At 44.6% G+C, this 18,875-nt stretch overlaps 2 protein-coding genes across 2 annotated transcripts; both read left to right on the top strand.

Annotated features, from left to right (window-relative positions):
• Nucleotides 1-7,048: 7,048 nt before the first annotated feature.
• On the top strand, nt 7,049-8,136 carry LOC112898314. Its single transcript, XM_025966661.1, has 2 exons — nt 7,049-7,432; nt 7,682-8,136. The coding sequence occupies exons 1-2, from the start codon at nt 7,049-7,051 to the stop codon at nt 7,718-7,720; spliced, it is 423 nt and encodes a 140-aa protein (XP_025822446.1). The 3' UTR covers nt 7,721-8,136.
• A 3,416-nt stretch (nt 8,137-11,552) lies between these two features.
• LOC112896930 (protein transport protein SEC23-like) lies at nt 11,553-18,863 on the top strand. Its single transcript, XM_025965050.1, has 14 exons — nt 11,553-11,949; nt 12,510-13,111; nt 13,200-13,415; nt 13,572-13,745; nt 14,826-14,987; nt 15,830-15,972; nt 16,063-16,138; nt 16,229-16,404; nt 16,500-16,581; nt 16,717-16,794; nt 16,999-17,160; nt 17,243-17,506; nt 17,837-17,941; nt 18,475-18,863. Exons 2-14 carry the CDS (start codon nt 12,602-12,604, stop codon nt 18,616-18,618), a joined length of 2,292 nt encoding a protein of 763 aa, XP_025820835.1. The 5' UTR covers nt 11,553-11,949; nt 12,510-12,601; the 3' UTR covers nt 18,619-18,863.
• Nucleotides 18,864-18,875: the final 12 nt, after the last annotated feature.

Here is an 18,875-nt window from a genome sequence, read left to right on the forward strand (position 1 = left end):
AACTGTCCTGCTAGATGAATTCAACCTTTTGAACCTTTATAATAAAGCAACAAAATTTCTGATTTCTGAAACGGAAGTCACGATAAATCTGAACGTTCCAGGAAGATTCCGAAGGAATTGGCGTCACCTGCTCGCCGTTCATTTTACGAGGGAGAAGAACAGTTCATGCTGCACAAAGTGGTACAGTGTACTCCTAGCGGCCTGTCGTCGGAGCCTCGGAGGGAGCCGGATCTAGCTGGCAAGAAGAGCTATTGCACACGGGGCCTAACTTTTGGTCTCTTGCTCTCTCAACCATCTTTGGCTACATGAATTGCAAAAGGATGGACCATTTCTTCTACCATACTTGTTTAGTTTCTTGGGGCTTATTTGCCAATTAAAAAATTAAATATAAATTAATTATAAAACTAACTGCATAAGCTTAGGGCTTATTCACGAGACGGATCTATTTGGGGTGTGTTTGTTTAGGCTTTTGCATCTGCTTTTGCTTTTGCAAAAGCAAAAAGCCAACCAAAGGGCTTAAACGCTCTAGCTGCTTTTACCCAAAAGCAGTTTTCACCCTAGTACAAATGCAAAAGCATCTTCCTCCTGCTTTCAGTGGCTTCCTGCCACTGGTTATGGAGAAAAATAGTTTTTGTATTAGCTTCCATCCCTATCCACTTGTCAACCCCCTCCCCCCCCGCGCCGCCAGTGCCTCCCGCTTGCGCCCCCCCAACCCCTCCCCTCCCCCCCCCCCCCCGCCGGCCTGCGGCCGCGCCGCCCCCCCACCCCCACCCCCTGCGCGCACCGGGAGCCTGCCAGGCGCTGCTAGAAGAATTTTCTGCACAGAGGTGGTACTTCTTCTGCAGAGGTAGAGAATACAAGAAGATGGGAGTAAAGAGGTGGAGAACAAAGATACCATGAATACCATTCGTGACAAGATCGCTGATGATTTGATTAGTGCGAGAGGAGGATAGTTACGTTGACATACATCATAATTTTATGAGCCATTTACCTTGTAATTGCTACAGTTCTATTGATGTGGACCATATGGATGAAAAATTTAGAAATTTAATGTTTTTCTTTCCAAAAAATATATTTATATGCGAAATAGTGAATATATTATGTTTGTACGAGTATTTTGGTTTATATACAGTTCCACAAACCTTTAGGGGTATTATAGGTATTTCACCCACAGCACACAGTTTCCCACAGCTCACAGCTGCTCTAACCAAACGGTCTTCTGCTTTTCCCACAGTAGCTTTTTTGTCGGTACATACGGACATGAGTACCTCCTGCTAGGGTGTCCAGCTCTGGCTGGTGCGCCAAGCGCATTGTGGTGGACGCACTCCACCACATGCTCGGCCGTCTATCCTTGATCATCGCGGGTCTTGCCCGCCAAAGAGTTGTCTGACAGAGTGTCCAACTTTATGGACGCAAGATTATCCGTGACCCTGCCCCTGATCTTTAGGTGACGAGGAGTACGGGCCAGGCCTGACAGCTGGGATCATGGTCTCAGAACCTCCCCCCTACTCTTGTAGGTCCAGCGCCTCCGCGTACCCACAAGAATAGGGTGCTCGAGAATGGCCTCCACAGGCCCGGACCCTCGGGGGGTTCCAGCGCCGCCACGTGTGGGTGCCAGACCCCTATGGGCCTGTCCACCCGAGCTGGCCTCGGGGGCCCGGACCTCCCTTTCCCCCGGGAGGGGGTCCGGTGCCACCACGTGCCGCTAAGGGGGCGATAGCTACCAACCCTGCCACGTGCCCGTGGCAGAAGGCCTTCCGTGGGACGTCGGTCCAACTACCACATTAAATGCGGGTAGGTGGGCTGCGCGTGCCCAAGATAAGGCATGGCCTGCCCACTGACGCACTGGGCAGGTATGCTGACACCACGGTAAGCCCGCCTGTTTCGAAGGCGGCGCGTCGCATCACTGGGCTCTGCGCGCAGGCGCACGGCGTGCAGTCACATCACAGCGCCGCGCGCGCGTGAGCAAGGGGTAATGATGGTCTGCTGCAGGAGAGTTGAGACATGTACCGCCACAATGCGCATGGAGGCAGCGGCGCGGCGGGTCAACGCAGCCCCTTCGCCTGTCAGAGGGTAATAACCCAATAGTGACAGCACGTCTTCCACTGTGCGTAACACTGACAGCAGGCACTGTGCCGGTAAGGCGGCACATGACCATGCCCAGGTTGCTGATACGCACATCAACTTCTCAATCGAGGACTACATGAAGGAGCTGGAGTGAAGATCACCGAATCTGTAGCGTTGAAGGCTCCAGTGTGCATATTATTTAATATGTCATCGGATCCACCTATCGGGACCCCGTCCAGTGTACGCACTCCCCTTGAGTCTATAAAAGGGAGAGTGCGCCCGTTAGAACGTAGGGACACATAAGCTTTCTCAAGCTTTCTCAAGCTCTTCTAAGAACTCACAAGCAATACAACATATAAGTGGACGTAAGTTTTTTACGCTCCGGCGGACTGAACCACTCTAAATCCCCGTGTCCTTTCCGTGTTCATCCACCCTTTGATCAAGCGTTCCTAGATCTCCTCCAAACTCATTCTAAACTAGGATTAGGCGGGTGCATTCCGCCACCTGGCTAGAGATTTCCTCCGATATTTTTCACAACAGCTTTTCCACAGCCCACAGCTTATAGCAGCTTTTCCAAAAGCCACAGCCCAACCAAACACACCCTTAGCCTAATGGCCTGTTTGGTTTGGAGAAGCTTATTATAAGCCCCACCAATAATAACTACGTAAGCTTGACTTATTCACGAGACGACTCTATTTAGTCTAATGGCCTGTTTAGTTTGGAGCGGCTTATTATAAGCCCCACCAATAAATCTCTAATAAGACTCTTTTTATCCGAGCACGAGGGCTTATGGGTTTATTGGGTTTATGGGCATAAGCCCCATAAACCCATAAGCGCCCCCCCTCCATGCTCGTGGGGCTTGTTTTCTATGGATCCCACAAATATCTCTCACAATTCCTCTATATGAGGGGCTTATTATAAACCTCTACAACCAATATCATTTTAAGCTTATAATAAACCCATCCATATGAGGGGAATATGTACTTATAATAAACTCTTCCAAACCAAACAGGACCTAATTAATTTATAATTAGAACATATTTACTATGGGCTAATCACGGACTAATTAGGTTTAATAGATTCATCACATGAATAAGCCTAGAGGTTATGGAATTTATTTTATTATTAATATATATTTAATATTTCTAATTAGCATTTAAACATTCGATGATGTGATGGAGCTGGCCTCTTGGAATCCAAACACTCGTGCTCTTCTCTCTCCCAAAAACCACGGCCAGCTCGAGAGCGCGCCATAGATTTTTGCACCGGGCAGCACGTCCAGCCGCCGACCATACGCCAGGGCGGAGGCGCCGTGCGTAGGTTTCCGGTTACGCATTCAAAGGCACAGTGTGGCAGTGCCAGTCCCAGCAGACTTGCAGTATTCAAAGGGCTCGAAACCTGGGCTCCAGCTAGCATCGCACGCACAGGCACGGCCCCCACCCTGCGACGAAGCGCAGAAATAAATCCGGCCCTGCGACTGCCCGCCTGGCGCTGCCTGCCACCGAGCAGCGCTCTACTCCGACGCCGATCCGCGCGGACGTGCGTAAATGTGGTCCATGAAAATGAGCGAGATCCCGTGCACGCATCCGGCCGGCGTGCACGGCAGGTGCCGGCCGGCACGCATGACAAACATGCACGGACGCCGGCCGGTTGAGCCAACGAGCCCCCTTCTGCTGCTGCCGACACCCATGCTCGCTAGAGTAGCAGTACGTGTGGGATATCAAGCGCCGGACACCAGTCGATCGCAAGCATGCACCGGTGCATAAATGGTCTTTGATTTTAGTATTAATCCTGGCTGCCGTTGGGTCCGGAACCAATAGAAGCTTTTTCCGGATCCAATGGCCAGCTTGGTAGTTGAGGTGGGTATGAATATTTAATTTTGGTTGGTGACTCCAATTGAAATTATAGACATACTTTTAGTCGTCGTTGGGGCCACCGACAGGAATAAATATATTAGTCATGTTCGGTGGCTCCAACCGGAACTAGCACCCTTTAGTTCCAGTTGAGATCGCTGACCTCTCTCGCGTTTTATTTATCTCCAGCTTCCCTCTCTCTCTCCCTTATCTCTTCCTCTCCCTCGACATCTCCTCCTAGCAAGCTCCCTCCCTCAGCTTCCCTCCTCCCTCCCTCCCTCAGCTTCCTCCCTCCCCGGCACGGGCGGAGGCCAGCGAGCCACAGCCGCCGCGCGGCCCGGCGAACCGCCACCTAGCTAGGCGCATGCGTGGGCCGGCGAGCCGCCATGCATTGCTAGGCGAGGGGGCGGGGACGCCCGCCGCTTTGGGTTAGCGAGCCGCCGCGTTGCTAGGCGCAGGGTGGGGACGTCCGCCGTTGTGGGTCGGCGAGGCGCGGCCGGGCCGACGAGCCGCGCGCGGCCAGGCACAGGGGGCGGGGCAGGTGCGGGCGCGGCCAGCCGACGAGGCGTGGCCGGGAGGTGGCGGGGACTGGCGCGGATCCGAGCCGATGAGCCGCGCACAGCCAAACGCATGGGGGTGAGGACGCCCGCCACCCTGGGCCGGCAAGGGCAAGGACGCGAAGATTGACAGGTGCTTTGTTTGTGATGTTTTCATCTGTGATTGTGCTGGTGAATCTTTGAGTGATGTGAACAAATCAATCTCATGTGTTGTGAATTAGATCTTGTGCTTTCTTACTTTGTGTGAGGTGTGATGATCATGTGAGATGAGCATATTTCTAGCTTCAATGTAAAGTTTCTTATGAATGTGATTGCATCTCTGTGAGGGAGTTTGATTTGGAGCTGGAGGTCCGGGCCGGCAGACGAGCCCTAATTTTTCTTTCTAAAAAGTCACGCGGGTTCCAATTGCATAGCTGTCGGGATAAAAAGCTATGGCACGTTAGTCCCGGACACGTAATCCCAGTTGGAAAATTGGGATTAAAGCCGGTTCCCAACATGCACTATTGTAGGATTCTGCACTACTGATGTGGCCAAATCGCACATGCCGACGCCGCGCCTGTTTCGCCCGTGGCGCTGCTCGATCACATTTCCTGCTGTCCGAGGACGGAGCTTCAGCTTGTGGTCCTGCGAGGGTCTTCTTCTTCCTGGCCGGGATGGCAATGGCATAGCTTCTCGTTCGAGTGTTTTCCTTTTTGGAAAAAAGAAGGCTTCCCGTTCGAGCGCCTGTGAACCCACCCGTCGCTGCTAATTTATCGCCCCCATCGTTCTCGTTTGAATTCGTGGGGGGTACAGTGTCGCACGCTACGAGTTGTTATTTCCCCGGGCTCTGCGGGTCAATACGTTTGATTATCCCACCAGTCACATCCCCATGGTCCTTGTATCTGCTCTACCAGGTGTTCCGATGCTAAACTAGGTAGGTCAAACAAAAAGAAAACGACCATATAAACCCTAAACAGAATTATTTGCTCCATTGATTTTTTTTAAAAAAAGGAGATGATCTCAAAGTTGGAGAGACTCATCTTCTCCTTCTTCTGCCCATGCATACACTAGAACTTTCGGTGTTTGAGCAGGCATGGGTGCAAAATGGAGCATGAGGCATTAGACCGTTAGATATGGTTCATCTTTCCTTATCTTCTCTCGTTATCTTTCTTCTTCTCTGATAATCGCATAGCCAAGTTGCTCACTGATCCTTAGCCTTTGGTCGTTCCCAACCCCAAGTCTACCTCTATTTCCAAACCCAAATCTCATCTTCCCTACTCTCCCTTAACCACCATGCTGACATACCCTCGCATCCAACCCAACCTACCTCTTCATGGTGCCGCTCGCAGCTACAGCGGCAATTTCGCCACCTCACTAGGTCATGGCCCACACGCGCAAAACCCCTTCTAGCCCACCAGTGACCAGAGCCCCTCGCGATCCTAACGCCGAACCCATAATACTGTGTCCCTATGTTTCTTCTTTGACTACGGTAATGCAGCGGCGTTCTGGAGAAGGTGCGTCGTGCGCGTAGAACATAATCTTATTGGGCTCCATCACCTTGATTGTCAAACTAGTTTTTTGGTCAAGTTCAAATGGAGCAAAGTCAAAGCTCTAAAGCCAACCTTCTTAGCATGCCCGAGATTTTGACTTGCATATTTTAGTGCCAAAACCAGTTAAAGCCGACGCGTATTGCAGGCGCTCAAGGTCAACTAACGGAATGAGAATCAAGTGGAGTATACTGTATTTTGGCGCGGTAGTACTCCCTCCATCCCACAAATACTATTCATTTAGAAAATTTCAGACATATTAATAGTAGTGAAAAATGACCATGTTACCCCTAATTAATTATAGCAGTTGTGATGGAAGACCGCGTTGTTTATTTGATTCTCTAGATCCTTAATAAATACAATGCATTGGAATAAGAAAAGTTACATCTACTTAAGCATTTGATTGGCTCCATACATTTCTCCATGCAATTATCTTTTAATATTTGATATTGTTTTAATGAGATGAACTTTTTACTACAATCTAAATGAACAGTCTTTGTGGGATAAAATTTTAAAGCTAAACCAGCGGTGTTTGTGGGACGGAGGGAGTACTTATTTTTCTTTTTCTCCTCACTGCTCCAATCAACATGCATGCTGCATAAAATTATCCTTTACCGAGGTTTGGGTCTCCCAAACCTGACATGCATCGCTGGCTAGCTGCCACTGGAACACGTACGCAGGCCGCAGTCAATCGTCTGGCCTTCAGAGGCCAAGAGCAAGTTTGCAGTCAGTGCACGTACGGGGAGTGGCTCTCCGCTCTTGAATTTACCACCGTCCGTTTCACTGCATGCCATTACGCTTTGCCATGCCTCTCTTCAACCTCTAGCGCTCCTGCTATATAACCCCTCATAGCCAACCCAAATCCCTCCAGAGCTTGGCACATCGTCAGCACACTAGCTTAGCCACTGCACTAGTGGAGGAGGAGGAGGAGGAGGAGGAAGAGCAGAAGCACGAGCACGCTGCTTCTCCCCCGCGCACAAGGCTAGCCGCGCGTGTGGAGCAGGAGGGTTTTTGGTCGCGCGTTAGATGGCACGTACGCGTTGACATGTACAACCCGGAGAAGCAGCAGCCGCCGCTGCCGCCCCAGCAGCACATGGCGCCGCCGCGGATGTCCTTCTCCAGCGACTTCGCGCTGGAGCCGCCGCCGCCGCCTCCGCCGCGCCCGCCGGGCCGCTCGGACGCTGACTTCGAGTTCTCGCCGGTGGGCAGCCGGCCCATGATGGCCGCGGACCAGCTCTTCTCCAAGGGCCGCATCCTGCCGCTGCGGGAGGCGGCGCGCGGGGTCCCGGCGACCCTGCGCGACGAGCTGCGCGCGCACGACGCCGCCGACCGCGGCGCCGCCCGCCGCGGGCCGCGGTGGAAGGAGCTGCTGGGGCTCAAGAGGGCGGCGCACAGGAAGGGCGCCGCGTCCGCCGCCGACGCTCACGTGGTAGTACTACTACACTGATAGTAATAATGCACTGATGATGCTAGCTAGCTGCTTCAAGTTTACTTGCAGACGTGGCATTTTAGTATCGGTTTGACTTGCATCTGGGATCTCCCGTTTGATTTGCGAGATGGTTTTCTGCTCCTCCCACGCAGACAGATACAGTGCATTGCGCCCTAGCTTGTCGAGCACTAGCTAGCGCATCCTTTCAACTTTTTTTTACTGACAGCATGTGCACTCTTCAATTCTCAGGATCTTGGAGACCATGCTGCCGCAGATGCAGGAGAGTGAAGCCGTCGTCTAACTCTTCATCTTTCACTAGGTTGGGGGAGCAAGAAACCTGAGCCCACCTCCGTTCACCGAAATGGATTCCTTTCTGGAGCGGAAAAGAAGATCTTGGGCTTTTGATATGACCTTTTTTGGGGCTGGGATTGAGTAATGGCTACTACTAGTAGTAGGTGAAATGAAACGTTGAGATTATTTTCAGCTAGCTGAGTTCTATATTTTCCCCCCTTCTTTGGTCTGGAGGGTCAACTGATTGTATTTTTCCCGCCGGTTTTAGTCGGTAGGATTAGTCGTTTCGTTTGCGGTGTGCTTTCACTCTCAACCTGTACAAATTAAAATGTGTTTGCCCGTAGCTTTTGGATTCAGTGAAAAGAAAAAGGGTAATGAAAAATGGGGCACGTGATCCGATTCAAAGTGTTCAACCCTCTGTGAAGATCAGATGTGCTCGACGCAACGTTCCTTACCTGACATATTGTTCTATTTGATCGAGCCTTACGAGTCACGGAGTCAGTAGTACTCTCCCTTGGTGAAACGGTGTCCTTTTGCAGGAGCCACAGCCAGCGGCGATGGTGCTGGTACGGGTTGATTGTATTGAGCTAGTGATCAAGCATAGCAACATCATCCCAGTTTCAGTAAACTCCTTAATTATCAGCGTAACAATAATTAAAAATTAACCAGCAAGGACTGAAATCAGATTATCACTTAAGTATCAATTCGATAACATGATAACCTTATTACATGAAGTAGACTGCATTAGGTATTTACTTTGATTGTAACTATTATTTACTTGATTAACAGCTATCAATATGATAAGTCAATTATTAATCAAATTAGTTATTTGGACTATATTTAGCAAACTTATTGAAACCATAATGATACAATTAAATTGGATTATATTTAGCAAACTTATTGAAACCATAATGATACAATTAAAGTAAGCCTAGGAAGATTAGGTTATTGATTAACTAAAGACTCAATTAACTAGTCTCTGACTAATTAATTTAACAACGTACATTAGCAGATTGATCATCAAATTAGCAAATTGTTACACATAATTAAGTTAGATAATTTAAGCTTAAGTAGCTCACTTTATTAACTGCTTTATTAACATAGGTAAGCCATATTTAATTAGTTAAATAGACAAACTTCCTTTTTGTAAGATGCGGGCTAACTCACCCACAAAATGGAGTCTAAACTATAAAACCATATCATCATTAAAGCCATTTTAATTGTAGAAGGATTACTTCTCCACATGAATCATGAGTTACTACATACACCCACTAGCAATACCAATAGCAAAATAAGGCACAGGAATTTTTCCTCATGAATTCTCCTATTTTTCTATTAAATTCCAACTTCAAGATTCTAAGTAATTCCATGAAACCCTATTTTCAAATGAAGTGTTTTAGAATAAAAATGCATAGCAGTGTTAAGGATAACTTAAATGAATTACTATGATTTTTTTCTGGTTTTCTAATAACCCAATTATTTACTAAGCTTTTAATAACCAGAGTTCCGTTTTTAATTCACAGAAAAATACTGAGACACGATAAAAGGGTGAACAATTTACTGAAGCTATTCCTCAGCATGCAGGGCACAGGAAAAATACTAGACAAGTTGCCAGATCTACAGGAATGTATTTCTTGGCATTTAACTATGGATAAAAATATTTTCATATGGTGACAACAGTAGTTCATCAATGTAAAATAAGTTCATATCTAAAACGAGGACAGTACTAGGGACCCAACAAAAGTGGTTTTGCATTTTTAGCACCTTTCTGTGATTTATTATGTATTTAACAATGCCTAGGGTACCTATTTCTTCCATAAATATTTTCTGCCCAAAAATAAATATAACCATGCTAATCAATAGATTTACTGTACAGATATATTTACTTTGAAGCTAACAAAATTGGATTTGTTATTTTTAGATTTTTCCTATGATTTGTTATGTATTTTACAAGTTGCACACATTAATTTTAAAAGAGTAGATAACTAATTTCACAAACAAGCCCCGAGATCTAAAACTCGCCCTACAGATCTGCCCTTATCTCACACATAGGCCCCTAGAAACTAACTTCTAGAGCCCAGGCTTTGGATCTAGGCCCCCCGCCCGGTCCATGGCGGCGACAGCCGGCTTCCCAGCAGCGTTCCCGGCTGCCGGTGGGTTTCTAGGCGGCGAGGCTTGCAGATAAGGTGTTGCCACGTCGAGGCGCATCGCATGCACCACACATTGCAGCCGTTGCGCGAAGGGAACGAGTCAACGGCGAAAGGGGGCGAGCTCGGGCTGCCGGTCATGGCGACCACGACGGCGCCATGGTGTTCCCAGCACGCGGAGCGGAAAAGCGGAGCGCAAGAGAGAGCATGAGAGTCGCCGAGGTGATGCGAACGGATTTTGTCGGTTCCTTGTGGATGGAAAGGACGGCGGAGGGGAGCTCACCGGCGGATTTGACTCGCGGCGGCAATAGCGGCAGGTGCTCGCCGTCGCGGAGGTTCTCCGGTGGATGGAGGACAATGTTATTGCCGCCTTCCCTCTCCTCCCCCGGCTTCGTGTGGCGGAACTGACCAATTTATTCCGACTTAAGAGTGTCTCATCATCTTTATACAAAGATAATTCAGCTAACGTTCTTAAAATAGAATGCATACAACATGATCGCTGTATGCATAAGATATTACACATAGACGTTCAATGTAGACCAGAAAAATAAGATAAGATTTATTACACAATAAGCATAGATCTTAATGCAAACCCGTTCTTTAAGTTTATTTTAGTTTATTATTGATATTGCAATAGTTGTTCTAAGGGTGTGTTTGGTTGGGCTATGATTTTTGGAAAAGCTGTTGTGAGTTGTGGGCTGTGGAAAAGCTGCTGTGAAAAAGCTGCTCTGGAAAAAGCAGAAGACCGTTTGGTTAGAGCAGTTATGAGCTGTGGGAAACTGTATGCTGTGGGTGAAATACCTGTAATACCCCTGAAGGTTTGTGAGACTGTATATAAACCAAAATGCTCGTACAAACATAATATGTTCACTATTTGGCATGTGAATGTGTCTTTTGGAAAGAAAATTATTAAATTTTCTAAATTTTTCATCCATATAGGTGGCGTCGGGGCGGCAGCCGGGCCGGGCGGCATCGGGCGGCGCGGCGGCAGGGCGGGCGGCGTCAGGGCGGCGTGGCGCCGGATCCATAATCAGTGGCAGGTGGGTAATTTTTTAGCCCAAAAGCCACCGGAAATGGTGGGTGCTTTTGCATTTGTACCAGAGTGAAAGCAGCTTTTGGGCGAAAGCAGCTTGGCCGTTTAAGCTCTTTGGTTGACTTTTGGCTTTTGCAAAAGTAAAAATAGGTGCAAAAGCCTAACCAAAGACACCCTATGATTGTTTAATGGGTCGATCCATGATGTTGCGGTGTTCATTTTCAGTATGTTTAAATAGTTAAGATATTGCACAAATTTATTCTAAATGTTTAAATAGTTAATTCTATTTGTCCTATGATTTTTTTTAAAAAAATATTTTTTGAGTGTTGCAATTGTAGTTTAAAAATATCACAAATTAATCTTTATATGTTGCAAAAGGTAAGTGTCGATGTTACAAAACTCTATTTTACGCATTATCATTTCTATTGGATACTGCATGAAATGAAATATAATGTCATGTTGCGGTGAGGATTTTCTATCATTGAAGTTAATTATATATATATTTTTATAATATTGTAAGTAGTGATTTTAAATGTTGTAATAGTTAATTTTCAATGCTACAACGCTGATGAAAATTTTTTCAACGGATATACAGTGCTAGCAGCTCCGTTTTTTAGTTTTTACTCAGGTCTACTCCAGTCTCGGAGACGGGGAGCTCACAAGTTAGCAGTCGGAACTCGGAACTCAGGACAGACAGGACGGTCGTGTTCGAGACGTCGAATCCTTCCTCTCCCCTTCGCCGGCGAGGAGAGGCGACGCGACCAATCGCCGTCCCTTGCCTTCTTGCCTGCTTCCTGCCGGCCTCTCATCCACCGCTCACCCTCTCGGGGGCGGCGCGAGTCCACCGCCAACACCCGACACCTTCCGTCAATTTCCTCCCCCTGTTTCCCAACCTCACACCGTCGCCGAACCCTCCAGTCCTTCTACCGAAGCGAAGCACACCAGCGCTTCGGCGGAATTCTACCTTTTCTAGTCATCCTCGTCGCTCCCGTCCTCCCTCTGGAGTGGAGATCCATCCGAACTTGGATTGATTTCGTCTTCTGCTGGTAAGAAAGCCCTAGCTCGCTTGGGTCAGTTGTTCTGGGAGTGGGGTTTTGCTCTGCGGGAGAATTATCGTGAGCAATCAAGCCCAATTATTTGCTGGGTTTGATGCTCCAATCCGTCCAGGCTTTTGCGAATTGGTTTGCTGTGATCTAGTATATACTAATTTCGCAGCTCATGTGTTTTTATTTCAAAATTGGGGTTTAACTCAACCCATATGCCTCACGATATCGGCAGGTGGTGATGGCTACCCATGTAGAGATTAGAGACCTCCACTTATCAACTGTGAGCTTGTGAATACTGTTATTAGCAATGAAACGTTAGGGATTTCTCAGAGACTAATACAATTCATTATAGAATCAGTTTGGTCATTAGTCTTAACTTGGCATGTATGCTGCAGTGGTTTGAAAATTCAGAAGTTTACAATGACTGATACTGTCTTCATATGCTAGTTATATTTTATTTGCTTACATCAATTGTTGATTATCGGCTTACTATCTTTTTCCTTCTCTCTGTTGGTTTTGGCTTTCATCAGTTTAACCCAATGTTGAATTGGCTATTACAGGCTGGAGAGTTTGCTGCTGGCAGAGGCCTGATACTGTTGTGAAACAGAGTTCTGCTGAAGAAACTATCACTATAGCGACTTGATTACAGAAAATGTCTGAGTTTCTGGACCTTGAGGCCCAGGATGGGATAAGAATGACATGGAATGTTATACCAGGCACAAAGCAGGATGCTACTAACTGTGTGGTCCCTGTTTCCGCCATTTTTACACCTCTAAAGCCAAATCCTGCCATTCCTGTTCTTCCTTATGCCCCCCTCCGTTGCCGCATGTGCCGCTCTATCCTCAACCCCTTCTCCATAGTTGACTTTGTCGCAAAGATTTGGGTCTGTCCATTCTGCTTTCAGCGCAACCACTTCCCCCAACATTACTCCTCTATTTCAGAAAACAACCTCCCTGCCGAACTGTTTCCACAGTATACCACCGTTGAGTATGCATCCACTGCTGAAACGGGTCCTGTGGCGCCTCCTGTCTTCCTCTATGTTGTTGATACATGTATGATTGAGGAGGAGATTGGCTATTTGAAGTCTGCTTTAGCACAAGCTATTGAACTATTGCCAGATCAATCCCTTGTTGGATTTATTACTTTTGGGACATATGTGCAGGTTATTATCATCTCTCTCATTGATACTCCATGCTGAATGGATGGGTCAGTAACTGATACAATTACACTTGATCCATAATTCCATATAGGTGCATGAGTTGGGTTTTGGCTTGTTGCCAAAGTCATATGTGTTCAAAGGGACAAAAGAAGTGACAAAGGAGCAAATTCTGGACCAAATGAACTTCTTTGCCGGGAAAACTAAACCCACAACAGGTGTGATCGCTGGGGCAAGGGATGGCCTTTCGACAGAGAGCATTGCTAGGTTCCTGCTGCCTGCTTCTGAGTGCGAGTTTGTGTTGAATTCAGTTAAGAGCTCTGCTTGATTATGAAACCATTAATGTCAAAGTTCTTTGCCCGATCAAAATGCAGAACACCGTGGAATGGCCACAACCAAGATCAAGAGATATACGAATTCTCTATTCCACCATTATGATATTGACACTGTTTTCCTTTTTCTGTAGGTTATAGAAGAACTGCAAAAGGACCCTTGGCCTGTTCCAGCTGATAAACGTTCATCAAGATGTACTGGAGTTGCATTAAGTGTTGCTGCTAGTCTCTTGGGGGTTTGCGTTCCTGGATCAGGTGCTAGAATTATGGCCTTTGTAGGTGGCCCATCTACGGCGGGACCTGGTTCTGTAAGTCAGCAGTTCTTTTTCTTTAATACCATGTTCTTAAGCTTCATTCACATTTTCTATCAACAGTGATGCTGTAAATGTAGATGTTAGGATGGCCAGTTGGTGTTGGCACTCCCAGGGGTAAGGGAGAAAGCTAGACCAGGTGCCTTGTTTTTCTTCTTGCTTAATAACAAGTGTGGCAATAAGTTTCCTTATATTCAGGCTCTCCTAATAGATACAGATAAAATCAATATATAATAACCATCCTAACCAATAGATAAGATACCAAGCAGTAGATATTCTAGGAAACTAGTTAGCTATTGTGGAATGGAAAGCTATTATCTTTTTTTATCGGGAAAGCTATAATCTTAACCATGAAAAAGATGTCTTCCAAATCCAAGCCACACAAGCCTGCTGCTACAGTGCTGTGTTTCTCTTTTTATAAGTAATAAAGTATTTTTCATCTAATGCTCTTTGGAACTACTCGTTACACCCTATCCTAATTGGGTCGGTACTGGGACAGATTGTATTTAACTCCATATGACTAGTTTAGTTGTATGAAAACCTCATGCAACTATCCAAATCGACTGGATTAATTTTAAAAGACTTAGATATGGCTAAGGTTGTTAAAGGGTTGCGTATATTTAGAGTTCACATTCACGTGGTTTGTGGTTTTGCACCTAACTCAATGTTCTGCTGTTCTGTATATAATTTGTGTTTCTTATGATGTTATCTGTAATCAAAGTATATTAAACCTCTCCAGTTTTGTATGTACTATAAAAATAATATCAACTTGTTTTGGCTATTCTACTTAATCAATATAACATGATTTGTTTCCAGATAAAGTTGAATGCCATTTTTATCCTGTCTTTTTCCTCACTTGCTATAACTCTCTGCTTGTGCATAAGTGATATGCCACCTGGGAAATGTTGGCACAAGTATGTCCATGACATTAATCATACTTAGGTATTGATTATCGCTGAGAGCCTGATAGTTGGATTGTCTCAAACATCACGTTTTTTCCTTTAAAAATTTAAAATTAGCCATTTCTTGCTTATGCTTTCTAATATACCATAATGATATTATTTTTTTAAATTTCAGATCGTATCCAAGTCCCTGTCAGAACCAATTCGCTCACACAAAGACCTCGATAAAGGTTCAGCTCCACTTTATAACAAAGCTGTTAAGTTCTATGAGGATATCTCTAAGCAGCTTGTGAATCAAGGGCATGTACTTGATTTATTTGCTTGTGCGCTTGACCAGGTTTGTTGCCTTCTCTTTTTCTTTTGAAGTCTGGGTTTGGGTCAAACTTTAGGATGGTGAATAAAGCCCTTGTTCTGTTCCTTTAAATTTTGATTAAAAGTTTGTTTTGTTTTCTTGGTTTTGTTTGTTGTTAGCTAGGAATTGAACAATTGTTGCTATGCAATAATTCATGGACTCATATCACACAACCGCTCTCTCTCCCTCCCCCTCCCCCTCTCCCTCTCCCTCTCTCACCAAGGCAATATATGGTATAATGACCATTCAACAGAAACTTAGTAGGCTTGTGCAATATGCATACTGGCATATGAACTCAATGCTTCGCCAAATTTGGTAAAGTAACTGACATATTTTTTCTGGAGATGTAATTAGTTGAATATTCACCCACCAAGTAATTATTTGCTAAATTTGGTGATAGTCTTTTTATCTTTTGTTAACTCTACCATAGTAGTGTGCGCAACAAAAATACCAACCTCCATTTCCAAATACTTGTCACTTTTGGTCACTTTATATGTTTCGAAATACTTGGCAATTCACGTTTCTCGAGAAACACTTTCCTATTTTGCCCTTATAGGAATACTATACCAATATTCTAGAGACACTTAAAGGTAGCTTTATAAGGGCATTTTAGTCATTTCACTCATTAAAAAGTGAGTTGGCTTGGTAACCGTGTTTGGTCAAAGTTGTCAGATATTTAGAAACGGAGGTTAGTAGTCAAATTATTGTCATTTGAAATATAGTAAAATAAAAAAGTACCGGTAGCTAGAACATCTCAGTACTGTGGTGAGTCAATATGCGCATGCTGCTTTGTTTAATTAAAAATTCTTGTTTATATTCTTTCTCAGGTAGGTGTTGCTGAGATGAAGGTTGCAGTGGAGAGAACTGGTGGAATAGTTGTTCTTGCAGAAAGTTTTGGTCACTCTGTTTTTAAAGACTCACTTCGACGAATCTTTCAGTCAAGTGACAATGATCTTGATTTATCATTCAAGTAAGTATACTCTTCATGGTATTTAATAACATGCCTTAGCATATCAGTTATTCGACTGTTCTGATCTGCGTATATCTATTATATTTACAGTGGTATATTTGAGATTAACTGCTCAAAGGACGTCAAAATCCAAGGAATTATTGGACCTTGTACTTCCCTGGAGAAGGTATAGCATGTATTATGTTTACATACTATCAATATTTTGGAATCATGACGCTATACATCTGAATATTTTTGCATGCTGTTGTTTGTGCAGAGAAGTCCTCTATCCTCAGATACAGTCATAGGTCAGGGAAACACTAGTGCTTGGAAGATGTGTGGTCTAGACAGGAAAACATCACTGTGTTTAATATTTGATATTGCAAAGAAGGATGGGCCAGAATCGATTGGTCAATCAGCAAGCGATCAGTTCTACTTCCAATTCTTAACCTAGTAAGGAATCTGTTTGGCCTCCTCCATCATTTTTAGTTAGAAAGCTATCACTGTTGGAGAATGTTATGTAACTGACTTGGAGGTGCTCTATGCAGTTACCAGCATCATGAGGGTCAGATGAGATTACGAGCCACTACACTTTCAAGAAAATGGGTTGCTGGTTCTGGTGGTGTGCAGGCAAGTTTTCTACTTTTCTTCTAGCAGTGACAATTAATCATTTCTGTTTAGTCTGGTGAATGGTATCGCCAGTTTTTCCCTCATGTTTCTTTTGGCAACAAATATTGTATTATACTTGGATTGCATGTGCTTCAGGAGCTAATAGCTGGATTTGATCAAGAGGCGGCTGCTGCAGTCATGGCACGCTTGGTCTCATTTAAGATGGAAGCTGAGGTATTCCACAATACTTCTTAAAATATTTTACCATTAGAGCATACATGACATGATAGATGAATTTATTCGCGTGAGATAGAGGATAGTACCATAGAAGTATGATTATGTTTCCAGTAATAAAATTTTGCCAGCTTGCTGCAGTTTTGACCATTTCTGTTTTTGGAACATCATATACACATTGTATAATCTTCGTGTTTCTTTCAGGCTGATTTTGACCCGATAAGATGGCTTGACCGAGCATTGATTAGTTTATGTTCAAAATTTGGAGACTATCACAAAGAAACACCCTCATCTTTCAGTTTATCCCCTCGCCTGTCAATTTTTCCCCAGTTTATGTTCAATTTGAGACGATCTCAGTTTGTTCAGGTAAAGCATTTTCCCTGGTTCATTGAGCAGTTATTTTACTTCTCTGCTCTCTGTGCACTAACTTATTTTACTTCCCATTCAGGTTTTTAACAATAGTCCAGATGAAACTGCATATTTCACAATGATGTTAAACAGAGAGAATGTAGCGAATGCAGTTGTAATGATCCAGCCATCACTTATATCTTATTCATTCCAATCAGGTCCAGAGCCTGTTCTGTTGGATGTAACTGCAATTGCAGCTGATAGGATCCTTTTGTTGGATTCTTATTTTACTGTTGTCATATTCCATGGAATAACAATTGCACAGTGGCGAAAGGCTGGCTACCAAGATCAAGAAGGCCACGAGGTAATATTTTGTCAACCGAAACCTTAAACGCTAGATTTGATCTTTTCAGCTCCATATAGCTTTACTTATATGTATACTTATGAGTTATGACTACAGATAACCTTTTTTCCAGGCTTGGTCTAAACTCTTGAACAGTTTGCCTTTACATCAAAATGTTTTGAAATTCTTCCAATTTTCTTATGTTAAAAAAAATCCAAGCTTAAGATTCTGTGGTTCATAGCCTTACACACGAGGCTCTAAGGCTGATCTAAGATCTACAAACAGTATGCTTCAATATATACGGTACATGCTACATTAACAAACCGACAACTAACCTTCTGTGATGTTCAGGCATTTGCCCAGCTGTTGCAAGCTCCACATGAGGAAGCTGATGCAATAATCAAGGAACGCTTTCCTGTGCCTCGTTTGGTTGTGTGCGATCAATATGGTTCTCAGGTTATTACTATTTTAAGCTTTTCTTTGCGAGTTTTCAACACACTGCATGCACTAGAAATTTCTCTGCATATCTGTTTATGGAAATTGCAAACTTTCTTCTCCAACTGGATAAGATTTACAAATTCACCTTACTTTCAGTTTGGAACTAGTGGTTCAAACTTCAGTTGAAACTGCAATTTTGTCCCAATAGCCAATCAGCGTATCAGGGTTGCTCATGAACTAACTGAAAAAGATGAATTGTTCCCTTCCCTCTGTTTTCCCCCTTTGATATCCATGTGGTCAACCTCCATCAAATTTAACCATCAACATGTTAAAACTGATTGGTCCGAGGAAAACTATATAACTATATCTGTTGTCAAAGTTACTCACGTGAACTGTGTTAGTTTCTAATAAGATAAAGCTACAAGAGGTGATTGCTAAAGTTGCATCTCAGTCTCAGCATCTATATAAATGCATTAACAATTTAACATCAAGTAAAAGAGAACATAGGGAGTGCCATTTCTGTTGAATTTACTTTCTTCTGAAAACTGCAGGCTCGATTTTTACTGGCAAAGCTTAATCCATCTGTCTCGTATAACTCCGACAATCCTCCACCACCGGGAGGGGATGTCATATTCACGGATGACGTGAGCTTCCAGGTCTTCATGGATCATCTCCAACGCTTGGCGGTTCAGTAAATTATGGTGATTTCACAATGCACAGCGATTTTGTAAACTTTGTACAGCATGGGACTTCTTTTTGCCGTGTATTAAGCTAGCCTGCTGCTTGCCACATTTTAGCCTTGAGAAGTTGGCATGCCGTTGTAGACTCCGCACATTATACATTGTCTTGATCACAGATGTCTGATTCAAGAGCAACCATCATATATTCTGTAAATAGGGTATCATAACCTTCAGGTTGCTAATGCAAAACTTCCAAACCAGGTCTGCTCGCT

Source organism: Panicum hallii, chromosome 6 (assembly GCF_002211085.1).
Source record: "Panicum hallii strain FIL2 chromosome 6, PHallii_v3.1, whole genome shotgun sequence".
NCBI classification, from domain to species: domain Eukaryota; kingdom Viridiplantae; phylum Streptophyta; class Magnoliopsida; order Poales; family Poaceae; genus Panicum; species Panicum hallii.

Coding starts and splice junctions, on each gene's coding strand:
- LOC112898314 (XM_025966661.1), top strand. CDS start 7,049: ATGTACAACCCGGAGAAGCAGCAGCCGCCGCTGCCGCCCCAGCAGCAC. Junction 7,433..7,681: donor CCGCCGCCGACGCTCACGTG/GTAGTACTACTA, acceptor TTCAATTCTCAG/GATCTTGGAGACCATGCTGC.
- LOC112896930 (XM_025965050.1), top strand. CDS start 12,602: ATGTCTGAGTTTCTGGACCTTGAGGCCCAGGATGGGATAAGAATGACA. Junction 16,405..16,499: donor TACTTCCAATTCTTAACCTA/GTAAGGAATCTG, acceptor TGCTCTATGCAG/TTACCAGCATCATGAGGGTC. Junction 17,161..17,242: donor GACGATCTCAGTTTGTTCAG/GTAAAGCATTTT, acceptor CTTCCCATTCAG/GTTTTTAACAATAGTCCAGA.